The 26,722-nt window shown below is 38.6% G+C and overlaps 1 protein-coding gene and 1 pseudogene across 3 annotated transcripts in view; one reads left to right on the forward strand and one right to left on the reverse strand.

Annotated features, from left to right (window-relative positions):
* Sbf2 (SET binding factor 2) overlaps positions 1–26,722 on the forward strand; it is a 365,757-nt gene that overhangs the window by 214,462 nt on the left and 124,573 nt on the right. For all 3 annotated transcript variants that reach the window (XM_052201159.1, XM_052201166.1, XM_052201176.1), the window contains exons 14-16: positions 8,259–8,463; positions 15,591–15,700; positions 17,158–17,307. In XM_052201159.1, coding sequence (XP_052057119.1) covers positions 8,259–8,463; positions 15,591–15,700; positions 17,158–17,307 — 465 coding nt within the window. The remainder of the gene's footprint in view (positions 1–8,258; positions 8,464–15,590; positions 15,701–17,157; positions 17,308–26,722) is intronic.
* Positions 9,081–15,387, reverse strand: LOC127684587 (heterogeneous nuclear ribonucleoprotein A3-like; annotated as a pseudogene).

Raw genomic sequence — 26,722 nt, forward strand, 5'->3', positions numbered from 1 at the left:
ATGTATTCCCAGTGAAAAGGCTAAATTGAGCCAGACTTTCTCAGGCTGTTCATTCTGGTGGATTTGCCCAAATTGTTTCCATGCCATTGTGTTCAGTTGTCTGAGCCTTTAGTTCTTACTTGATATTTAAATTTACATTTCTCTGAACTCAAGTAAAAATTTGTTGGACTATTAGAAAATAACAAATTAAAAAAAAAAAGAAAATAACAAATTTCCTTGTTTCAGCCATAAAACTGGTTTACCATTTTTAATGAAATCAGGAACCTAAGGAACCAGTCTAGACCCATTCATAGTGAGATGTAAGATGTTTATTTCTAAGACTCTCTTGAATACAGCAAGTCCTAATTTGAGCTTCCTTTCCTTGCTACTTGTTTCACAAGCCTGTTCTATGGGAATGAAGCATATGGTCCTCTACACTTAACATACTGCCCATTAGAGGGCAGTAGTGCACAGACACAGCAGCTAGGAACCCAAATAGTAGATTTGCATTAGATAAACACAGTATGCCATAAATGAACAAATCTATCTAAGGTCTACATTTTACTGTAAAATGTTACTGCAACTACAGATAGGCTCACCTTTGAACTTTTAACATGGGGTTTTCAAATGCTTATATACATTTGGTTTTCAGCTTTTCTGATTTGTTAATAGGAACACTGTTAATGAGCAATATCTTTTCTTTAAGAAGTGATTTATGTTTAGACTTGCTGCTGCTTTTACTAAAAGTGAAGTCGCTATTATTACTAACATATACATAGTTGGTATTGCAATATTAGAAAAGAAAGGCATGCATTTCATTTTAAGCACATGGTTTATCATATAAAAACAGTTAATAGAGAATTGTTTTTAAAATAAATGTTATCTAGACTTTCAGAAATAGCCTTGGATTGATCCTGGAATGTGTATAATGTTTATGTTATGAAAATATTCCTGTAACAGCTAGTAAGAGCCCTCTCAAGACATCTGTGATAGGTTCTATATTATCGTCAGGGCAGATGAGGATGAGCAAGTCATCCTGTCCCAGATCACACTGCTGATGAAGTGCTCAGGCTTGGGTATGAACCCCTGGACATTCTGAAATCAGAGAACATAAACTAAAAGTACCTTGATGTACTCATTGGATTACCTAAAATTGCTGCTGAATTATAATCCTATACCTAGATTAATTATGTTTTCATGTCTAATCTTGTATCTGGGCTGTCTATTCAGCTTGTCCATTTAACCCTTCACTAATAGTCATAAGGTTATATAAGGTTGCATACATCTGAAACCTTGGCTCAGCCATTTTCTTTCCATTAGTCTGTATAGTACTGCAAAGGAAATACCTGAAACAGTTAACTTAGAAGGAGGAAAGATTAATATTGACTCTGTGGTTCAGAGACTTTAAGGAAAAGCTGCTGAGCCATAATGTTTTTGGGCTTAGTGATATAGCTCATCATGATGAGTGTGCATAGTAGAAGAGGTTGACTTTTCATCTCAGTGTGGCTAAGAAACAGAGACAGGAAGGGGCCAATATCCCCATCAAGGGTACATACCTTGAGATATATTTCTTTCCACTGGGCCCTAACTCCCAAGGACTTTGGCACTCCCAATAGCACCAATGGCAGATGATGAAACCTAGCATATGGATCAGTGGGGGGAATGTAAGATCCAAGCTATAATGTTCTTCTGAGCTTCCATGACTTTTTATGGTTTTTTGTTTTTTACTGTAAAGATAAACATATCACATTCAGATTTTGACTAGAAGTACTGCATGTAACCTTTATTTTCCTAAATGATCTTTGTCATTGCTAGAACACCAGGTAATAGATGTGCTAAGAAAAAAAATGTAAAACAGAGATACTTGCAAACACAAGAAAAGCAAAATCTGGACTTAAAATCACATCTCATGATGCTGATAAAGGTTTTCAAGAAGGGCATAAATAACTCCCTTAAAGAAATACAGAAGAACACAGATAAATAGGTAGAACCCTTAAAGAAGAAATACAAAAATCCTTTAAAGAATTACAGGAAAACACAAACAGATAAGTGAAGGAACTGAACAAAACCATCCAGGATCTAAAAATGGAAGTAGAAACAACAAAGAAACCAAAAAGGGAGACTACTCTGGAGATAGAAAATCTTGGAAAGAAATCAGGAGTCATAGATGCAACATCAACAATAGAATACAAGAGATAGAAGAAAGAATCTCAGGTGCTGATTACACCAAAGAAAGCACTGACTCAACAGTCAAAGAAAATGCAAAATGCAAAAAGCTTGTAACCCATAACATCCAGGAAATCCAGGACACAATGAGAAGACCAAACCTAAGGATTATAGGGATAGAAGGGAGCAAGGATTTACTAAAGGGCCAATAAATGTCTTCAACAAAATTATAGAAGAAAACTTCCCTAACCTAAAGAGGGAGATGCCCATGAACATACAAGAAGCCTACAGAACTCCAAACAGACTAGGCCAGAACAGAAATTCCTCCTGTCACATAATAAAACACCAAATGTACTAAACAAAGAATATTAAAGGCAAAGGACACTGTCAATAGGACAAAACAGCAAATAACAAACAGGGAAAAGATCTTTACCAACCCTACATCTGACAGAGGGCTAATATCCAATAGATACAAAGAACTCAAGAAGTTAAGATTCGCCTGGTGGTGGTGGCATATGCCTTTAATCCCAGTACTTGGAAGGCAGAGGCAGGAGGATTTCTGAGTTTGAGGCCAGCCTGGTCTACAGAGTGAGTTCCAGGACAGCCAGGGCTACACAGAGAAGACCCTGTCTCAAGAAACGAGGAGGAAGAGGAGGAAGAGGAGGAGGAAGAGAAGGAAGTTGTTAAGGAGGAGGAGGAGGAAGAAGTTGTTAAGGAGGAGGAAGAAGAAGAAGTTGTTAAGACTCCAGAGAAACAAATAACCCTATTAAAAAAAAAATGGGGCACAGAGCTATACAAAGAATTTTCAACTGAGGAATATTGAATATTGAATATTGAAGCACATCCTTAGTCATCAAGGAAATGCAAATCAAAACAACCCTAAGATTTCACCTCATACCAGTCAGAATCACTAAGATCAAAAACTCAGGAGACAGCAGGTGCTGGAGAGGATGTGGAGAAAGATGAACACTCCTCCACTGCTGGTGGAATTGCAAGATGGTACAACACTGTGGAAATCAGTCTGTTGGTCCCTCAGAAAACTAGCCATGATACTACTGGAGGACCCCGTTATACCACTCCTGGGCTTGGAGGACCCCATTATACCACTCCTGGGCATATACCCAGAGGATTTCCCAGCATGTAATAAGGACACATGTTCCACTATGTTTATAGCACCCCTATTTATAATAGCCAGAAGTTGGAAAGAACCCAGATGTCCCTCAACAGAGGAATGGATACAGAAACTATGGTATATTTACACAATGGAATACTACTCAGCTATTAAAGACAATGAATTCATGAAATTCTTTGGCAAATGGTTGGAACTGGAAAATATCATCCTGAGTATGGTAACCCAATCACAAAAGAACATACATGGTATGCATCACTAATAAGTGGATATTAGCCCAGAAGCTTGGAATACCCAACACACAATTCACAGATCACATGAAGCTTATGAAGACAAAGAACAAAGTATGGATACTCTGGCCCTTCTTCGTAGGGGGAACAAAATACCCACAGAAGGAGACACAGAGACAAAGTGTGGAGCAGAGTCTGAGGCAAAGACCATCCAGAGAATGCCCCACCTACGGATCAATCCCATATACAGTTACAAAACCACAAGTGCTTGCTGACCAGAGCTGGATATAGCTATCACCTGGGAGGCTGTGCCAGTGCATGAGAAATACAGAGGAGGACATGCTGAGCCAACCATTGAAAGGACCCAAGGAGATGAATGGGTTTGCAGCATCATAGGAGGAACAACAATATGAGTCACCCAGTACTCCCAGAGCTCCCAGGGACAAAACCATCAAACAGAGAGTACACATGGAGTTACCCATGGCTTCAGATGCATAGGCAGCAGAGGATGGCCTTATTGGACATCAAAGGGAAGAGAGGCCCTGGGAAGGCTCCATGCAGCAGTGTAGGGGAATACCAGGACAGGGAAGCGGGAGAGGGTTGATTGGGGAATGGGGAGGGGAGATGGGATATGAGATATTCAGGGGAGGGGAACCAGGAAAGGGGACAGCATTTGAAATGTAAATAAAGAATATATCTAATAAAAAAAAAAAAAAGGAGGAGGCTTTATGTGGCTCAGTGGGTAAAGCCATGTAAACTGACAACCTGAGTTCAGATCCCCAGAGTTCATGTAAAAATAAGACACAGTAGTGTCCACATCCATAATTTATTTCAGTACTTCAGTGGATATGTGGAATGCAAAGATAGGAGAAATGCCAGAAGCTTGCAAGGAAGCTAGCCTAACCTACACAGTGGGGAACAAAAGAGACCTTGTCTCAAACAAGATATAAAGTAAGGAACAACATCCAACATTTTCCTCAGACCTTCACACACACTTCACTTGACACACATACACATATACAAATATACACATATGCAAATATCTTTAAAACTTGTTATCATGACTACTTCATTTTAAATAAAGTACAGAGGAGGGTTTTTTTTATTGCTACAAAAATCAGTCTAAATAGAAATAATATTCTGTAAAGGATTTGGAATTCAGCGTTCATATGAATTATCTCTCCACTCTGGAAAAACTATATCTGCTGTATTTTAGAAAATTGATAATATATTGAGAATGTAGATAGAAGTCATACCTAATGATGAAAGCATCATACAAAAGTGAGTCCTAGAGACCATAGATGCTGGTGTCTGTGTTCCTTCCAGGCATAAATATAACCTGATTATTATCTTAGGTAAGTTATTTGTCTAGCATCTCATATTGAGTAGTACAAGAACCAAAATCTAGTGTTTTGACACATCAAAGAGTCTCATTTTCTTTTTTTTTAATTTTATTTTTTTATTTACATTGCAAATGATTTCCCCTTTTCTGGGTCCCCATTCCCCGCAAGTCCCATAAGCCCTCTTCCATCCCCCTATTCTTCCATCCACCCCTTCCCACTTCCCTGTTCTGGAATTCTCCTATACTCTTGCACTGAGTCTTTCCAGAACCAGGGGCCACTCCTCCATTCTTTTTGGACATCATTTAATTTGTGGATTATGTCCTGGGTATTCAAAGTTTCTAGGCTAATATCCACTTATCCGTGAGTGCATACCATGATTGATCTTTTGAGACTGGGTTACCTCACTTAGTATGATGTTCTCCAGCTCCATCCATTTGTCTAAGAATTTCATGAATTCATTGTTTCTAATGGCTGAATAGTACTCCATTGTGTAAATATACCACATTTTTTGTATGGGAAGACCCTGGAGAACATGGGCACATGGGAAAAGTTCCTGAATAGAACAACAATAGCTTACGCTCCAAGATCAAGAATTGACAAATGGGACCTCATAAAACTACAAAGTTTCTGTAAGGCAAAGGACACCGTCAAAAGGACAAAACGTCAACCAACAGACTTGGAAAGGATCTTCACCAACCCTAAATCGACAGAGGGCTAATATCTAATATATACAAAGAACTCAAGAAAGTAGAACCCAGAGATCCAAATAACCCCATTAAAAAGTGGGGTACGGAGCTAAACAAAGAATTTTCACATGAAGAACTTCGGAGAGCTGAGAAACATCTTAAGAAATGTTCAACATCATTAATCATTAGGGAAATGCAAATCAGAACAACCCTGAGATTTCACCTCACACCAGTCAGAATGGCTAAGGTCAAAAACTCAGGAGACAGCAGTTGTTGGCGAGGATGTGGAGAAAGAGGAACACTCCTCCACTGCTGGTGGGGCTGTAAGATGGTGCACCCACTTTGGAAATCAGTCTGGCGGTTCCTCAGAAAACTGGGCATGTCACTTCCTGAGGACCCTGTTATACCACTACTGGGCATATATCCAGAGGATTCTTCAGCATTCAATAAGGACACATGCTCCACTATGTTCATAGCAGCCCTATTTGTAGTAGCCAGAAGCTGGAAAGAACCTAGATGTCCTTCAACAGAGGAATGGATACAAAGAGTCTCATTTTCATCGTGTTCTGAAAAATGCTAACTGTATCCTCTAATTCATTTTCTGGATCTAAGCCAAATAACCAGAAAGAATTTTGGGCAAAAATTCTAATAGATGGTGACAGTTGACCATTTTTAACTGACAAGAGTGTGTTATAGGATATGAATGAGTTTAGTCTACATCATGAATAGCATAGGTTCAGTGGAAATAAGGAATTTTCTAGTGGCAGAAGGATAATAAATGCTAGAAGTGGTCTAAGAAAGGTTGTAAAGCAGCCTTCCCTAGAGAACTTTATAGAATACATGCATTCCACTCTGGTCAGGATTTGAAATAGAGTCCTCATTAAATTGATGCCAGATAAAGTTTCACATAGGCCCTAAGAGTCTTAAAAATATTAACTGATGGTTAGGATTGTAGCTCAGTGGAAGCATATAGAGTCCTGCGTTCAGTCTCCTGCCCCCAGAAACTTTAAATTAGCTAAATTATTACAGTTTTGATGTGTATCAAATATATCATACTTGATAGAGTACACTGGAAATTAGTTTAGTGCCTTCTGCATGCCTATCTTTCCTGCAGCAGATATATAGAATCAAACAAATAAAACAAAAACAGAAAAAAAACAAAAAATAAAACACTAACTTTTTAATATGGGGCTGGAGAGATGACCCAGAAGTTCAATTCTTAGCAACAACATCAGACAACTCATTAACACGTAGAACTGCAGCTCCAAGGTAGCCAAGGCCCTCCTCTGGCCTCTGCAGGCAGCTTTATACCTAGCTTTATAAGTGTGCATATGGACACAGAAACACACATGCATATTTATGAAGAAAAATAATATGACTTAAATTTTTAATTAAAAATACCTTTTAAACCAAGCAAAACGTCTGCTTTTGTGGTGCTTCATTTTAGAGAGAGAAGGCCGAACACTAAATAATTCATAATATGTGAAAAGGTTTCACATATTAAAGAGAAAATATAAAGAAAATAAGGGATGTATTGAGGGAGGCAATATAATTTTGGTAAAGTATCTATCTGTAAAAGATGTGTATAAAAACTGCAAATTCAGAGGAAGCAGAGAAGCATCTCAGACCAAGAGAACACCAAGGCCCGAGGCAGGACAGCGAAGCCCATGAGCCTTGAATTGACGCATGTAGAATACAGTAGAATAGACAGGCTAGATCTTGCAGACTCATTAATAACCGTAGGTTTTACTCTGGTGAAGGGGCTACTTGAATGAACAAGGTTGTGTCGTGATTTACCATATTTTAATGAGATCACTGACTTTACAGTTGAGAGATGGAAAAGGGCAGAGTCAGGGAGCTCAGTTGTACTGGATAGTCTGAGAACTGCTAGCTTGAACTAAAAAGAGGGGTAGGCAGATTATAAATCCACTCTACAGTAAAGTCCACAAGGTTGATAGAAAAATTGATAATTGTATGTTAGAAAGAGGGATTAGGGAGAGAGACAATCTTTCCACAGGAAAGACTGGAAAAAATATATATTTAGTGATCAAAACTGAGTAAAATAGATTTCTAAATAGATGACTTTGTTATTTTAAATCTTAATGGAAATACTTTGCTGTACATAGTTAAATAGAGGGCTATAGAATTGGAGAGAACACTCAGATTAAGAACATTGAATCAGCCAGGTGGTCATGGCGCACGCCTTTAATCCCAGCACTTGGGAGGCAGAGGCAGGCAGATTTCTGAGTTTGAGGCCAGCCTGGTCTACAAAATGAGTTCCAGGACAGCCAGGGCTACACAGAGAAACCATGTCTTGGAGAAAAAAAAAAAAAAAAAAAAAAGAACATCGAATCATTGATGTCTTTATGATAAAGAGCTAAGAGACTGAAAGTAATCACCAAAGAATTTGTGTGTCACTAGAATAGAGACCCAAGGGTTGAGCATTGGGGTATTCTCATCATTAAAAGGTGAGGAGATGCAGCCAGATCTAAAACCAAAGCAAGATACCTATTCAAGGAAGAAGGCAACCAACTGTTTGAGATGCTGCTGAAAGAGCTTGGAGAAAGGTTCTGGTATTCTGTATACTTTGGCATGTATACAAATGTATAATTACCCACTTGTTTGATTTCAGTGTGTCCCTCTGTGCTCTTGTATTCTTCCTGTTTTAACAAAGTTATGTTAAATATGTTAACTTGGATAATTTTTCTTCTGTCTGATATTACAGGAGAATCCAAACCCTCATATGGCATTCCAGAAAGTTCCACGTCCAACAGAAGGATCCCACTTGAGAGTTCATATTCTTCCTTTCCCAAAGATTAATGAAGCCCGGGTTCAAGAACTAATACAGGAAAATCTTGCCAAGAACCAGAATGCACCTCCTGCTACACGAATAGAAAAGAAATGTGTAGTGCCAGCAGGTCCACCTGTTGGTATGTATATGTGTGTGTCTGTGAGTGTGTGTGTGTGTGTGTGTGTGTGTGTGTGTGTTTGCTCATTTTAAAAATGAACCTTTTAATGAGACGGGAAGGGACATATTCCTATAATCCCAGCATTTGGGAGGCTAAGACAGGAAGTTTGACCCAAGCTTTAGGCCAGACTGAGCTACCTAGGGAATACAACACCCACCTAGAATATCTCTCTCAAAATGAGATTCTATCTGAAAACAAATTGTGTGCCCTAATAAAATATAAGACATATCAATGAAAAGCATATAATTTTATAAAACAAACAAGCTCATAAACTAGAATCAAAGTATTATCAACAGAAACTACTACACCACCTTTCCTCCCATAAAAAAGTGATAATTATCCACTAGCATTGTAAAATCTGTTTCTTTCTTTTTTGGTTTTTTGGATTTTTTGGTTTTTTCGAGACAGGGTTTCTCTGTATAGCCCTGGCTGTCCTGGAACTCACTCTGTAGACCAGGCTGGCTTCAAACTCAGAAATCCACCTGCCTCTGCTTCCCAAGTGTTGGGATTATAGGCATGTGCCACCAAATCTGTTTCTTATAACAAGCTTATTGAGCGTAAAACAGGGATTTTGTGGTTCACATACTGAAAGCCTTCCTGCAAGGACACAGTACAACAACTTTGGAGTAACTTACAGTTTCCTCTATCATCAGTTTAGTTTAAGAACATTTTCTTAAGCCATTGTTCTTTTGTACCTGTTATCAATGATTTCCTCCTTCCTTCTAGAACTACCTTCTCTCCAGGTTGGAGAGTAATCTACTTCCTGTCTTCAGGGGCTTGCCTGTTGTAGGCATTTGTGTGCCTTTATTATGGGCTTATTCATTTAGCATAATGTTTTCAAAGTTTTTATGGTAGCATGTCATTATGTCATTGGTTTTTGTGGGTAAATAATGGTCAGTGGTAAGGGGAAATATATGTACATCTTACTTTCTTTTTTAAAATATTCACGAGGAGATGGACATTTGAGTTGGTTTTGCTTTGAGGGGTTTTATTAATAATGTTGCTGTGAACATTGATATTTTGTATAGACGTGTTTTCATTTCTCTTGAGTACATTCCTGAGAATACTCTGTTTTAAGAAGCTGGCACTCTTTTCCATGGCAGGTGCCCTACCAGCAAAGTCATAGGAGGCTGTGACACCTCCCAGCACCAGAATGCTAAGCAGCTGTGTGTCTGTTGCCTTGTATGCATCTTCTGTCCCTGTCTATAATTCTGGGTACAGTGGCATACACCTTTAGTCTCAACAGCAGGGTGTAAAGACTGGTGAATCTCTGAGTTTGAGGCCGGCCTGGTCTACATAGAAAGTTTCAGGACATCCAGGGCTACATCATGATTCCTGTCTTCAGATAAATTTTTTTTAAAAAAAAAAGTGTCTTTGTCCAGTTTTAATTTGAGCTACTTATTATTGAATTACTAGAATTTTAAATAGTTTTTAAGTGATTCCCTTACTAGATATCTGATTTGTAAATACATTCACCTCTTTTCAGACTCTCTTTCTTCCTTTTTTTAAGTTCAAAATTTCTTTATTATTTATTCCCAGTGCCACTATCATAGTTTACTGGGCAATATACTGATTATAATGAAAAGAAAGGCTACAACAGGCAAAAGACCTCAGGATTTTACATCTACTTGACACTATATTGCATCAATCAAGAGCTGCACTTGTTTGCAAACTATGGCTATGACAGTCTTGAACAAGAACGGTTTCCTGTTTAAGCTGTAGTAACTTTTCTGACTGTAGATCATTGTTTCTTTCATGGTAATTTTTATAGTTTCCCTAATATATTTAGAACAACTGTCTCAAAGTAACTTGCAGCTTCCCTGACAATGCCTCCCTCTCTCCTGTTTAGGACTTAGCCCTCTTCTGCTATGTTTTTTTTTATTCGATATATTTTTTATTTACATTTCAAATTATTTCCCCTTTTCTGGCCCCCCACTCCCCGAAAGTCACCTAAGCCCCCTTCCCTCCCCCTGTTCTCCCACCCACCCCTTCCCACTTCCCTGTTCTGGTTTTGCCTTATACGGCTACACTGAGTCTTTCCAGAACCAGGGGCCACTCCTCCGTTCTTCTTGTACCTCATTTGATGTGTGGATTATGTTTAGGGTATTTCAGTTTTCCAGGCTGATATCCACTTATTAGTGAGTGCATACCATGATTGATCTTTTGAGACTGGGTTACCTCACTTAGTATGATGTTCTCCAGCTCCATCCATTTGCCTAAGAATTTCATGAATTGATTGTTTCTAATGGCTGAATAGTACTCCATTGTGTATATATACCACATTTTTTGCATCCATTCTTCTGTTGAGGGATACCTGGGTTATTTCCAGCTTCTGGCTATTATAAATAGGGCTGCTATGAACATAGTGGAGCATATATCCTTATTACATGCTGGGGAATCCTCTGGGTATATGCCCAGGAGTGGTATAGCAGGATCTTTCGGAAGTGACATGCCCAGTTTTCTGAGGAACCGCCAAACTGATTTCCAGAGTGGTTGTACCAATTTGCAACCCCACCAGCAGTGGAGGAGTGTTCCTCTTTCTCCACATCCTCGCCATAAGTTTTTAATCTTAGCCATTCTGACTGGTGTAAGGTGAAATCTCAGGGTTGTTTTGATTTGCATTTCCCTGATGACTAGTGAAGTTGAGCATTTTTTAAGATGTTTCTCTGCCATCCGAAGTTCTTCAGGTGGGAATTCTTTGTTTAACTCTGTATCCCATTTTTTAATAGGGTTATTTGGTTTTCTGGGGTCTAACTTCTTGAGTTCTTTGTATATATTTTATTAGCCCTCTATCTGATGTAGGGTTGGTGAAGATCTTTTCCCAATTTGTTGGTTGCTGATTTGTCCTTTTGATGGTGTCCTTTGCTTTACAGAAACTTTGTAATTTTATGAGGTCCCACTTGTCAATTCTTGATCTTAGAGCATACACACTTTCCCCCTGTACCGATGTCCTCAAGGGTCTTCCCCAGTTTCTTTTCTATTAGCTTCAGAGTGTCTGGCTTTATGTGGAGGTCCTTGATCCATTTGGAGTTGAGCTTAGTACAAGGAGACAAGGATGGATCAATTCGAATTCTTCTGCATGCTGACCTCCAGTTGCACCAGCACCATTTGTTGAAAAGGCTATCTTTTTTCCATTGGATGTTTTCAGCCCCTTTGTCGAAGATCAAGTGGCCATAGGTGTGTGGATTCATTTCTGGATCTTTAATCCTGTTCCATTGATCCGCCTGCCTGTCACTGTACCAATACCATGCAGTTTTTAACACTATTGCTCTGTAGTATTGCTTGAAGTCCGGGATACTGATTCCCCAGAATTGCTTTTGTTGTTGAGAATAGTTTTAGCTATCCTGGGTTTTTTGTTATTCCAGATGAATTTGATAATTGCTCTTTCTAACTCTATGAAGAATTGAGTTGGGATTTTGATTGGTATTGCGTTGAATCTGTATATTGCTTTTGGCAAAATGGCCATTTTAACTATATTAATCCTACCGATCCATGAGCGTGGGAGGTTTTTCCATTTTTTGAGGTCTTCTTCGATTTCCTTCTTCAGAGTTTTGAAGTTCTTGTCATACAGATCTTTTACATGTTTGGTAAGAGTCACCCCCAAGGTACTTTATACTGTTTGTGGCTATTGTGAAGGGTGTTATTTCCCTAATATTTTTCTCAGCCTGCTTATCCTTTGAGTATAGGAAGGCTACTGATTTGCTTGAGTTGATTTTATAACCAGCCACTTTGCTGAAGTTGTTTATCAGCTGTAGGAGTTCTCTAGTGGAGTTTTTTGGATCACTTAGGTAGACTATCATATCATCTGCAAATAATGATAGTTTGACTTCTTCCTTTCCAATTTGTATCTCTTTGACCTCCTTATGTTGTCTAATTGCCCAAGCTAGTACCTCAAGTACAATATTGAAAAGATAAGGAGAAAGTGTGCAGCTCTGTCTAGTCCCTGGTTTTAGTGGGATTGCTTCAAGTTTCTCTCCATTTAGTTTGATATTGGCTACCGGTTTGCTGTATATTGCTTTTACTATGTTTAGGTATGGGCCTTGAATTCCTGATCTTTCCAAGACTTTAAGCATGAAAGGATGCTGAATTTTGTCAAATGCTTTTTCAGCATCCAATGAAATGACCATGTGGTATTTTTTCTTTGAATTTGTTTATGTAGTGGATTGCATTGATGAATTTCCATATATTGAATCAACCCTGGATCCCTGGAATAAAGCCTACTTGATCATAGTGGATGATCGTTTTTATGTGTTCTTGGATTCGGTTGGCAAGAATTTTATTGAGTATTTTTGCATCGATGTTCATAAGGGAAATTGGTGTGAAGTTCTCTTTCTTTGTTGGATCTTTGTGTGGTTTTGGTATCAGCATAATTGTGGCTTCATAGAAGGAATTGGGTAGTGTTCCTTCTGTTTCTATTTTGTGGAATAGTTTGAAGAGTATTGGTGTTAGGTCTTCTTTGAAGGTCTGATAGAATTCTGCACTGAAGCCATCTGGTCCTGTGCTTTTTTTGGTCGGAAGGCTTTCTATGACGCTTTCTATTTCTTTAGGGGTTATGGCACTGTTTAGATGATCTATTTGGTCCTGATTTAATTTTGGTATTTGGTATCTGTCTAGGAAATTGTCCATTTCCTCCAGATTATCCAGTTGTGTTGAGTATAGGCTTTTGTAGTATGATCTGATGATTTTTTTTAATTTCCTCAGTTTCTGTTCATTTCTAATTTTGTTAATTTGGATACTTTCTCTCTGCCCTTTGGTTAGTTTGGCTAAGGGTCTATCTATCTTGTTGATTTTCTCAATAAAACAGCTTCTGGATTCGTTGATTCTTTGTATGGTTCTCTTTTTTCCACTTGACTGATTTCAGCCCTGAGTTTGATGATTTCCTGTCTTCTACTCCTCCCAGGTGAATTGGCTTCTTTTTGTTCCAGGGCTTTCAGGTGTGTCGTTAAGCTGCTGGTGTATGCACTCTCCATTTTCTTTTTGGAGGCACTCAGGGCTATGAGTTTTCCTCTTAGCACTGCTTTCATTGTGTTCCAAAGATTTGGGTATGTTGTGCCTTCATTTTCATTAAATTCTAAAAAGTCTCTGATTTCTTTCTTTATTTCTTCTTTGGCCAAGGTGTCATTGAGTAGAGTATTGTTCAGCCTCCATGTGTATGTGGGCTTTCTGTTGTTTTTGTTGCCATTGAAGACCACTCTTACTCCATAGTGATCCAATAGGAGGCATGGGATTAGTTCGATCTTTTTATATTTGTTGAGGTCTGTCTTGTAACCAATTATATGACCTGCTACTATATCCACCACTTCTACCACCAGATCCATAGACATAGATATTGCCTCAGCTATTCCCATCAAAGCTGCTCCCCTTCATGGGTCCATAATTTGATTGCTGTTACCCACTATAATTTCCAAATTCATTATAGTTTCCACCAGCACCATAGTTACCTCCGCCAAAATTTTTTCCCTCATTGGGAAAAACCATCATATCCTTCTCCACCACCACCATATCCCCCACCTCGGCTTCCATGTCCCGGTCCACCACCTCCATATCCTCCTCTACTACTGTAACCAGAACTACCACCATAGTTGCCACTATTGCATCCAAATCCATTGTATTCACAATCACCACCTCCATAACTACCTCTGCTGCCTCCATCTTTACCACCATAGCTTCCTCTTCCATCAGAGTTACCTCCCTACTCCAAAGTTTTCTCCATGACCCATAAAATTGTCAAATCTACCTCCATGATGTTTCTGTGATCCAGTGGACTACATCTTTTGTTTAGAAAGGGCCTTTTTCACTTCACAGTTTTGCCCTTTAATAGTATGATGTTTATGAACAACAATTTTATCTATCATCATCAAAAGTTACAAAAGCAAATCTTTTTCTACTTTGCCTGTCTTCTATAACCTCTATGGTTTCAATCTTGCCATACTTTTCAATTATGTTCTGTATCTTTTAACCACCAATTTTTGTCTTCACTGTTAAATGGACACCAGGCTTTACAGAACCGTCTCATTAAACAGCTCTCTTTGGTTCCACACACACCCATCAACCTTGTGTGTCCAAGCAGAGCACACACATTTGCAGCATTCACCTCTTCAACATCAGAGTAGGTCACAAAACCAAAGCCTCAGGAACATTTTTGTTTGGGAATCTCTCATTACCACAGAGTCTGTAAGTTTGCCCCATTCCTCTTAAGCTATCATCTGTGGTTTCAAAGCTCAGACCACCTTTACTACTCTGCTTCCTTTAGATCATGGAAGTTCCTCCATTTTGAGAACTCACCTCTTCCAACTCAAGTTCAATATGAGACCAAGAGAAAGAGGCAGGTCTATGGACTATCTTTCTTTTGCTTTTTAATTAATTTATTTACTTTCCATCCTGACCAGTTTCCCCATCTTTCTTTCCTCCCAGTCCCTGCCCCCATCCATATTCACTCCTCCCTTTCTCTTCAGGAAAAAGGAGGTCTCCCTTGAATATCAGCCAACATTGGCATATCAAGTTGCAGTAAGACTAAGTGCATCTTTGAGGCTAGACAAGGCGCCCCAGTTAGGGGAAAGAGTACCAAAGGCAGGCAATGTAGTCAGAGACAGACACCGCTGTTCCTGCTGTTACGAGTCCTACATGAACACCAAGCTTACAACTGTTGCATATGTGCAGAGGGCCTTGGTCAGTCCCGTGCATGCTCTCTGGAGATTCATAGACTGTCTGTCTTTAATGATACTGTCTCTTCTCCCCTAGCAATTGAGGGGGGTGTGTTAAAGTCTCATGATAGTGGATCTATTTCCTATTTTAGCTCTAGTTTAGCATTCTGGGTTATCTTGAAGTTGATTTCTTAGATATGTACATATTTGCAAGTGTTATACTAGTAACTTACCTCTTCATTGTTAGAAAATGTGAACTAAATTATAAATTCCAAAGGATAAATTAAATTACTTTAAAACTATTAGCATGACCAATATATATTATTTTTTCTTGTTACATGGCATGTGTTTTAATTTTTCCCAAGGATTTGAAAGATTAGCCTAGTCAGTGCATAATTTATGTAGTTTTAATTTATTTGTGTTTTCTTTATATTCCTTCACTAGTTTCAATAATGGATAAAGTGATAACAGTTTTTAACAGTGCACAGAGACTGGAAGTTGTTAGAAACTGCATCTCGTTCATATTTGAAAATAAAACTTTGGAGACTGAGAAGGTAATAAGACAACATTTTTCCTATTTATTATTTTCCTTTTAGGGTTATATTTTGAAGTTATCAAGTGGTCTCTTTGCTAATTCTCTTTTCTTTAAGTTATTTTAATGACTTAAATGAATAGTATCTAAAATTTAGACTGTAATTCAAATATATGCCTACAAGAGAAATTTTGTAGTCATTTTTCTACAAATTTTTGTTACAAAGATTTCATATTATCATTTGTAATTTATGTGTGTGTGTGTGTGTGTGTGTGTGTGTCCACATGCACACACACACACACACACACGCCATGGCACCAGAATCCCCCATAAGTGGGAGTTACACTGTGAAGAGTCACTTGACGTGGGTGCTGGAAACTGACCTTGTATCTTCTGTAGAAGCAGTACCCAGTCTTACCAGCTGAGCTGTTGCTCCAGCCACATTCTCCACTTTCAAAGTTTGGTTCTTTAAAACTTTTTTCACATACTTTATTTTATATATAATTTCATTTTTTGCAAGGAATCTAATTAAATTGTGTTGTGAATACTAGAAACTGATACTAAAATTTAAATGTACCTTTGGGTTTTCTTGCCTTCTTCAATGGATCATGCTGAACATGACATAGCCTTTTCTTGGTGACTCATGGTCACAGTTTTCAACATCTACTACAAGGGGTTAGTAAATGTACAGTTGCTTGCTGCTTACTCTCTGACTGACCTGTCAGCCCTCACTTCTCCATGGCGAGCGCTTTGTGGGTTATTTGTTGGTTGGTTTTTGCCTTCAGCTTCTGCATGCTGTTTACTTCTTATTTTGGTTTGTTTTGATTCGGGGTTTTAGAGACAAGGTCTCACTGTGTCATAGTCTACATTGATGTTGTGTTACTGATCCTCCTGCCTCAGCCCCTCTGAATACTGGTGTATGCCACCATACCAGGCTTTGCATGCTGATTCTATGCCTGCTTCTAATGTTGTGCCCCAATCTCTGATAATTTTCCTTAATTGCTTATTTGTACCTTTGTTCTATACTTTTAGGTTCTTCAAATTAAATAAGCTCTTTATTACAAAATACAAATGTGCAGGTTTCTATAGTAAATTGGGGAGCCATTTCTGAATGTTCTTATGATGAAAGCCACGCTATCATTAAAGATAACATCAAAGATGTCTAAATGTCCATAGCTTTGGTCACGATCTAAGAAGCAATCTATTCGGTCATTAAAGTTCTGTCAAGTCCAGGGAGGGAGGAGTGAATTTAATGCTTTTTCAGTCTGCATTACAAGCTACTTGTACTTGTTTTTCTTGCTGTCTTATAAATGAACATATAATTACAAATCTGTTTTACAGTTGGTCTTAGTAGTGAATCACCTATTCCCTAAGAATTCATTTCTAGTGACTTTGTTAAATATTTGACAAGATGTATTTGAATTTTCAGTGTGGTTGCTTGAAGGTTCTTTTGGTCACTTGGAATTCTCTTGTTCTCAGACCCTTCCTGCTGCCTTGAGGGCCCTTAAAGGAAAAGCAGCAAGACAGTGTCTCACTGATGAACTGGGTTTGCATGTTCAGCAGAACCGGGCAATATTGGACCATCAACAGTTTGACTACATAATAAGGATGATGAATTGTACTCTACAGGTAATAGTGAATTACTTGGGATTATTGCCCTTTTGCAAATACCTTTTTTCCAAAAGATATATTAATTACTGGAATATCAGTGTCTTGAAGCTGCTCTAACTATAGAAGAGCTGAGAGCCATTGAGTCACTTGCTCATTGGCTGATGTAAATTCTCACTTCTTTGTTCTTTCCTTGTTTTCTGTTGACAAGTACTATGTTACTACACTGATTTGTAGTATGAGCAATATCTTAAAGGCCTAGAGTCACATGTTACCAAATTCCATAGTTATATCTGTTAATGTATTCTTTGGCTATTTTATTTGGTTCTTAGATCTACCACCCTTCCAATCTTTTATTCCACCATAATCCCTTCCAAACCTTCAGCAGTAGGTAGGAGAGAAGGAAGGTTAGAGGGGAGAAGGAAGGTTAGAGGGGAGAAGGAAGGTTAGAGGAGAGAAGGAAGGTTAGAGGGGAGAAGGAAGGTTAGAGGGGAAAGGGAGCATACATCTCTTTGGACTACTTGCTACTGATTAGGGATGTTGAGTCCCTTGGGGCAAGTCCAGTCTTCGTCATCAGAATAACTCCAATTTCTTCTCATCAAACCACAGTAACAACAAGCAGGAGCAGCATGGGAGCAGTCTCCACCGGCTCTCTCAGGCTCCCACTTCTCCCTCTCCAGAGGCCCCAGAATTAAATTTTGTGCAGCTTGCAGAAGTCACGCCCCTGGTAGTGCCTAAAGGGAATCCTAACACCTGCTGTGAAGCAGCCTCTTATCCTGCACCTGGGATTAAAACAAGCATATTTACATAATGTAACTGGGCTTTTAAAGAAACCGAAGTTCTCGCTATATATGTCACTCCCTGGTCAGTTTTTAGATGTTACTGAAGCAGAGAGGAATTAATGATGAACAATCCAATGACGAATGAATTGTAAGAAACAGTTTCCTATAGGCTTCAGAATAAGTATATGATCTGACAAGAATAACATTGCTAAAAAATAATGAAAACCCAAATTAGAAGAAATAGTTTGGGTTCCTTGTTGCCTGCCATCCTGTTCTCTTTAAATATTGAGAATTATTAGAATTCAAGTGATATAAATAAAATACATCGAAAGTATGGCATAATAGAAACAAAAGTGACAGGATCCTATTGCTAATAACATTTGTAGATGAAAGAAGCCTAAATAAATGCAGAGATACAGTATGTGAAAATAGTTCTCAAAATAATCTCTAGAGGTGATAAAATTCCAGTCAGAAATCCAAGTATAAAATTAAAAAATCCTCTTTGTAATTCCCAGTTTTGTTCTAATAAGAACAAGACAAAGAATAAATCATGGAGACTTGCCTTGTCGGCTCCCATATAATTAAATAATACAGCATTGGTACTGTTATAATCAAATTGGCCAGAAGAACAGAATAAAGAGCCCAAACAGATATGCTCTTATATTAAAATGTACTTTATGGCAAAATTATGATCAACTTAGTAAGTTATGGTAAATAACAGTAAGACTTAGTAAGTAATATGCCATCAACATAGGCCAGATATAGTACTGCACACCTTTAGTCCCAGCACTTTGGAGGCAGAAGCAGGTAAATCTCTGTGATTTTGTGACCTACCTGACCTACATAATGTGAGTTCTAGGACAGCCAGACATAGTGAAACCCTATTTGGAAAAAAATGAAAATGAAAAAACAAACAAACAAGCAAAACCATAAGACTGCATGCTCACACTAAGCAGATACAGTTCCATGTGGGTTAGAGCAAGATTTGTGAAGTCACTAATACTACCCATCTTAAAATATATTGGACTATATTAAAATTTATATCTGTTTATCTATATAATAGGTAGGTGGGTGGGTGGGTGGATGGATGCATACATGCATGCATGCATGCATGCAAAGGCTTAAGGAGCGTGCCAGCAGCACAGGCCAGGTGTGGTAGCACATGTCTGACCTCTAGCAAGGGGAAGACTAACACATGAGTTCTGGAACTGAAGACACTCCAGGGCTACATATTGAAAACAAAAGAATAAGAATACAACCCATTTTCATTTTTTTCCAAACAGGGTTTCACTATGTCTGACTGTCTTAGAACTCACTTTTTGTAGACCAGGTTTGTCTCAAACTCACAGAGATTTATCTGCTTCTGCCTCCAAAGTGCTGGGACTAAAGGTATGCACTGCTATATCTGGCCTACAGTGATAGATGTGTGTAAAGCATATAGTTGCCAACAAATTTGTATTTAAATATAATAACTTCTGTAGGTTTTTTTTTTAAATTCTTAAAAGAAGAAAGCGTGAAAAGAAAAGTACCTGATTAACAAGCATACAAAAGGGCAGACTAGGCAGCACCCAGGAGACAGAGGCAGGAGATCACTGTAAGTTCGAGGCCAGTTTGGTCTATAGAGTTCCTGGACAGCGAGGGCTACCCTATGCACTCACTAATAAGTGGATATTAACCTAGAAAACTGGAATACCCAAAACATAATCCACACCAAATGAGGTACAAGAAGAACGGAGGAGTGGCCCCTTGTTCTGAAAAGACCCAGTGAAGCAGTATAGAGCAAAATCAGAGCAGGGAAGTGGGAAGGGTTGGGTGGGAAAACAAGGGGAGGGAAGGGGACTGATGGGACTTTCGGGGAGTGGGGGTCCAGAAAAGGGGAAATCATTTGAAATGTAAATATATATATCAATAAATTAAAAAAAAAAAGAAAAGAAAAGAAAGAAGAGGACGGGGAAGAAGAGGAGGGGAGGAGAAGGGAGAGGAAGAGGAGGTGGGTCTAAAAAGAAATCTATTCTTGTAATTGAAGAAATGCATCAAGATTACATAATTTATAAACTATGCTGTTAATGTGTAAATGATAAACCCCTTAAGAAATGTTTGTAAGCAATTGCCTTCAAAAGTGAAATGCCACAATTCACATATCAAATGACTCCCAAGAGGAAGGAAGGAGAGTTCTCTGGTCCTTGAAAGGCTTGATCTAGCATTGTAGGGGAGTACTAGGACAGAAGTAGGAGGGGGTAGATCAGAGAATGGGCGAGGGAAGAGGGCTTATGGGACTTTTGGGGAGGGGGGAACCGGGAAAGGGAAAATCATATGGAATGTAAACAAAGAATATAGAAAAAAAAAAAAAAAAGAAACCTAGTCAAGCAAGTAAAAGACTTCTACAATGAAAACATTAAAACACTGAAGAAATTATAGGCACTAAAAGATAAAAAAACCACCATGCTCATGAATTGATACTATGACACTTCTATACTATGTCTTACCAAAAGCAATCTCAAGATTAGATGTGGTCTCTACCTAAATTCCTCCATTTTTCACATAAATAGAAAAAAAATCATAAAATTCATATAGAAGCACAGAAGATCCTGAATAGCCAAGGCAATCCTGAGAAAAACCAATAACACTGAAGGTATTCTCAGACCTGGTCTCAAGTTATACTGCACAGCCATAGTGAAAAAAACACCATAGTTCTGGCCTAGAAATAGACGTGTACATAGTGGGGTAAGATAGCAGAACAAAATATAAACTCAGATACAGCCACCTGATTTTTTATAAATATGCCAGAAACACACATGGGAGAAAAGGCTGCCAGGTCAGATAGTGACACTGGGAAAGCTGGTACCTGCATGTCAAGAACAACAACAGTAGCCTAGGAAGGTCTATTGGAAAGGATTCCAGTTGCTTATAATCATACTAAGTATTAAACTACTCTCATAAAGGCAAATAGATGTTTTCTCTCATTTTTGGTTCATAGATTTTATATATATAAGCTCATATGATAAGAAATTAGAAATGATAGTATCTAGGAAAACAACAGGAAGGAAAGGGTCGTGAAAACATATAGAATAACCTGGGAAAATATATTTAGCGTACAATGCATACTTGTATGAAAAATTAAAATTAAAAAAAGAGCAAAGTTTGTAAGATACTATATCACAAAAGAAATATGATAATTTGTTACTTTGTAGTAAAACTGCATGTGAATAAAAACACTTGTGTTACATATCAAAGGTAGGCAAAAGGTTGTTACATAAAGTAGATATGATGTGGTTCCTTTTTTATATCTAAATCTTTTCACCTTAGCCTCAAGCAGACTCTTTGGACAAAAGCAAAACCCAGCCACATTCATCACTGAAATATCACAAGAACAATGTCTGGGCAACATCCTAAAATTCTTCTCTGAAATATCTTGAGCCAGACTCCCAGAGTTTAGATTACCCTCAGCATGTTCCTACTAGGATGGTCTGTTAAGCTCCACTTAAAGCCTGCTACTGCTTTCCTAATCCAAAATCCCAAAATGCACATTTTCCCAAACAAAAGCTAGTCAGGCTTATCAGAAAAATATCCCAGTCCCTGGTATAAATTTCTCTCTTAGTTAGGATTTCCATTGCTAGGATGAGACACCATGACCAAGGCAACTCTTATAAAGCAAAACATTTCATTAAGCTGACTTATAGTTTCAGAGGTTTAGTCCATTATCATCATTGCAGGAAGCATGGCAGTGTGCAGGCAGGCATTGTGGTAGAGGAGCGAGAGTTGTACATCTTGATTCCCAGGCTGCAGGGAGAGACTGCATGTCACACTAGATATACCTTGAACATGCATATGGCCATAAATCCCACCTCTTTAGTGGCACACTTCCTCCAACTAGGCCACTCCTCCTAAAAGTGTCATTCCCTATGAGCTAAGCATTCAGACTGTAAGGGGCCATGTGTATTCAAACCACCACAGTCCCTATGTTCCTCTGCTCCCACCATTGTTTGCCATCATACAGGCAGTATTTTCAGTTATAAGTGGCCTACGTCTACTGTCCTTGTGTGAAGAGTTCTTTATTACAACTTGGGGTTTAATGGTGTTTATTCTTGTTGAAACAGCATGCATAAAGGGGTTGGACATGACATTCAGAGTGCCCTTTACAAGAGCATAGAATTCAATAGCGAGCCAAACATCTGTGCTGATTCTTTTAAGAAAGAAACAAAAACTAAATGAACTAAATTTTACTTAGTGATTCAAACACTTAGTAATCTTTCTTTTCATGACCTAAAAATTAGTCTCTTTCTTGCCCTCAAGGGAAAACCAAAGGGAACATGAGTACTGCCAAACAACTGCTTTGTTTATCAGGTTTTTTCAAAGCCAAGATAATTTCTTCACAGCACTGTTTTATACAGAGTATAATTACTTCCTACACAACATCTCATTTCAAAAGATGGACCATATTTTTCAAAACAAGGGTTACAAAAAAGTATGTCTATGTGAAGGTGCCAGATCCGCTGGAACTGGAGGTACAGACAGGGATCTGCCGTATGGACACTGGGAATTGAACCATGTCCTCTGGAAGAGGTCCTCTTAACAAGTAAGCCATCTCTCCAGCCCCTGCATCAGCAGGTTTTGTGACCATGCTTATACATTGGTCTCTTTGAGCCTTGGAGAGCTGGTTAAAGCTGGAAATTTTTCATTGAAATAGAAACAGTAAAAGTAAGAGGTAATCCCCACTTAGGAGCATGTTTACTTTCTACCTTAGGGGGAAGCAGTTGTACATCCTTTAACACACACACACACACACACACACACACACACGTTTAAACAATCAGGATCCCCAGGTCCAGTTCAATAAAAAATGAACCCCTAGTTTTAAACTGTTTCAATACCATGGACATGATCCAGTATGAATTAATTTCAGCACAAACTAGTGACAAATTTAGACCTCCCCTAAGACTAAGACTATATTTACTTATCTGTGACTTATACTAGACCAATTGATTTAATGCCCAGTGTCCACATGGCAGCTCACTGTCTGTAACTACAGTTTCAGGGGATTTGGCACCTTCATACAAACATATATGTAGGCAGAACACTAATGAATAAGTCTTTTTAAAAAGAGACTTTAAAACCTTCTGGTTTTATATACTAACCTACATATATAATAGTTGAGCTATGAAATAAAATATCGATTATAAAAAAATAACAAGAAACTAACAAGAGCCGGACAGTGGTGGTGCACGTCTTTAACCCTAGCATTTGGGAGGCAGAGACAGGTGGATCTCTGAGTTCCAGGACAGCCATGGCTACAAAGAGAAATCCTGTCTCGAAAAACCAAAAGAAAGAAAGAAAGGAAGGAAGGAAAGAAAGAAAGAATGAATGAATGAATGAAAGAAAGGAAAGAAAGGGAAAAACTAACAAGAATTATTACATAAGTTTGTATAATCATTGAGTAAAGACACAACGTATGTTGAAGAATTAGTGTTGTTAAGATATTAGTTATTGCTCTGTAAATGAACTATGTATTAAATGAAGTTAGAAAACTGATTAAGTTACTGTGGAAGAACTACAGACATAGAATGGCAATGTCAATAAAAAAACAAAATCAGAGTATTTAAAAACAAGTGCTTGCTGACAGGAGCCTGATATAGCTGTCTCCTGAGAGGCTCTGCCAGTACCTGACAAATACAGAGGTGGAGGTCTCCAATGGAGGTGCTAGAGAAAGGACCCAAGGAGCTGAAAGGGTTTGCAGCCAGCCCCATAGGAGGAACAACAATATGAACCAACCAGTACCCCCCAGAGCTCCCAGGGGCTAAACCGCCAACCAGAGTACACATGGAGGAACCCATGGCTCCAGCTCCACCTGCATATGTAGCAGAGGATGGCCTTGTTGGGCATCAGGGGGTGGTTGGGCCCTTGGTCCTGTGAAAGCTCAATGCCCCAGTGTAGAGGAATGCCAAGACAGGGAAGCAGGAGTGGGTAGGTTAGTGAGCAGATGTAAGTGGAAGGGATAGAGGGTTTTTAGAGGGGAAACAAGGAAAAGGGATAACATTTGAAATGTAAATAAAGAAAATATCCAACAACAACAACAAAAAACCCATCAATGTAGGTTAATGAAGACATGTTGATATAAAGCATCAACAACTAGGTGGGAAAGAGCAATCAGAAGTAGGCCCCTTGTCACTTTTCACAGAAGCATTGACAAGGGTGCAATAAGGAGATGAAGGGTTTCATTTCTCCACAAATAGTATTTGGATAACTACATATCAGTGTGAATACTAACTATACATCAGAAATTAAGGATTAATTTGAGGTAGAGCATCGGCATAAAATATAGAGATATAAAATTTTGATTGGTTGGTTGATTGCATTCCTTTACATAAATTCTTTTTAAAATTGGCCACCTGACTTGAAACTCACAATCTTTCTGAACATGCAAGACTACCATTGTGTACCACTGCATGTACCTCAGAAAAGCAGAGGTGTTGGGGGCAGGGTAAAAGCTCCATAGGGCAACTCAAGCAAACTCAGCCAGGCATGGTGGTGGACATCTATGGGCTCAGCACTTGGGAGGTGGAGCAGAGGGATCCAAACTCAAGGTTATCCGTGACTGCTGTAGTTTTATGTCAGCTTGACACAAACTACAGTCATCTGAGAGGAGGGAACCTCAGTTAAGAAAACTCTATAAGATCAGGCTATAGAGAGTAGCGACCCCTTTGGAGGCTAAACAACCTTTCCACAGGGGCTGCATTTCAAATATTAACTTTATGATCTATAATAGTAGCAAAATTACAGTTATGAAGTAGCAACAAAAATAATTGTATAGTTGGGGGTCACCATCACAATAGGAACTATATTATAATAAAGGGTGAGAGCATTAGGAAGGCTGAAAACACTGTGGTAGGGCATTTTCTTAAATATTCATTGATGGGGGGAGGGTCCAGGGCATTGTGAGTGGTTTTATCCCTGGGCTGGTGCTCCTGGATTCTATAAGAAAGCATGCTGAGGAGGAGCAACTTGTAAGCAGCAGCCTTGTGGCTCCGCATCAGCTCCTGCCTCCAGTTGCTGCTCTGTTTGAGTTCCTGTCCTGGCTTCCTTTGATGATGAACAGCAAAGTGAAAGTATAAGCTCAATAAACACTTTACTTCCCAAGTTGTTTTTGATCATGGTTTTTTATCACAGCAATAATAGCCCTAACTAAGACAGTTACATAGTCAGTTTAAGGCCAGCCCTTGCTAAATGAAACTCTGTGTCCAAAGTTTCTTGCTCCGCTATCTATACCCTTTGGTTGTGGAGCAAACAATACAACATAACATAGGAAATGTAATTTCTCAGTTGTTTTTCTCTCATTGGAAGACACTCCAGTCAACCCAAATATTCAAAGATGGAAATTCAAGACAGCATGGAGAATGTACTTTCCTCCACAAAGGTAACCACATGGAGACAGGCTACATCATGGGGCCATAGTGCAGCAGCACACAAAGACAGACTGTGCCACTTTATGTGAGGGGAACAAGAGATCTGTAACACCTCCCATTTCAACTTTGTGGACCAGCTTTGTCCTGCCCTGTTCTGGGTTGTATTGGGTGTTGAGCTAGGCTTTCCTACAGAGCACAAGTTTGCCTTGAGGTTGACATTCTTCCTGCCCCAGCCTGCCAAGTGCTGGGATTGTTAAAAGCTGTCTTACTAAATTCTTTACCTCTTTCTCTTTTCCTTCTCCCTTTAGTTCTAGCTGCCCTATCTCTGCCCTTGCTCTCACTGTCCTCACTTTCCACGTGGATTTTATCTCTGTTGCTCAAATGCTAATTGCGCCTCTTCACTGTTGTGCTTATCGACCTTACATTCTTACCCAGCAGTGGACATTCAGTGTGCACTGCAGTGTTCTGATTCCTCTACTCCCTCAAGTGTGTTGGAGGTGAAGGGCTGGTTTTTTCTAATTACCTATCCCTGTGTTGTCATCTAGGGCCTATCTATCACCTGTGTTTGCTTCTGAGTTACTACTCTACTCTCAGAGTTGTGTTGGAGAGTGAGTTGAGTATAATGTCCTGAACCTGTGGAGCAAAGGCTCATTTACTGAGCTACGGACCCCAGCCCTAAGAAAGAAGTGTCTAATCACTACTGCAACCTAGTCACATTTAAAACATTAAAAATACTTCAACTTAAAGAAAATGGATTTTTTTTTTTTTTTAAAAAATCCAGCCATATACCAAATCCCACATTTGTAGGTTTTGGTGTACAAAACACAAGAAATTAAAGAAAAGAAAGAGAGAGAGAGAGAAAGACAGAGAGAGAAAGGAAAAGAAAAGAGAAAAAAAGAAAGAAAAGGCAATATGACTTCCCCCAAAACTTACCAATTTCATGGTAATGGAGTTCTTTGAGAGTGAACTAGATGAAGTCTTAGACAAACAATTCAAAATGATTATTGTAAGAATAACTATGAAGCAAAGAGAACACAAATTCCTACACAAATTTAAAAAAAATGGAAACAACTGAATGAAATAAAGATAATACAGAATAGAATTCAATAAAAAGAGAAACATTGAAAAAATTAAGTTTTGGAGATGAAAAATTCAAACATCAAATCATGCTGTGGAAATACCAATAAAATGGATCAAATAGAAGCTTGAAGTCAGGTATGAGGATAAATCTTCTCTGTTAACTCTAAGATGTAG

This window comes from Apodemus sylvaticus, chromosome 1 (assembly GCF_947179515.1).
Source record: "Apodemus sylvaticus chromosome 1, mApoSyl1.1, whole genome shotgun sequence".
Lineage (NCBI taxonomy): Eukaryota > Metazoa > Chordata > Mammalia > Rodentia > Muridae > Apodemus > Apodemus sylvaticus.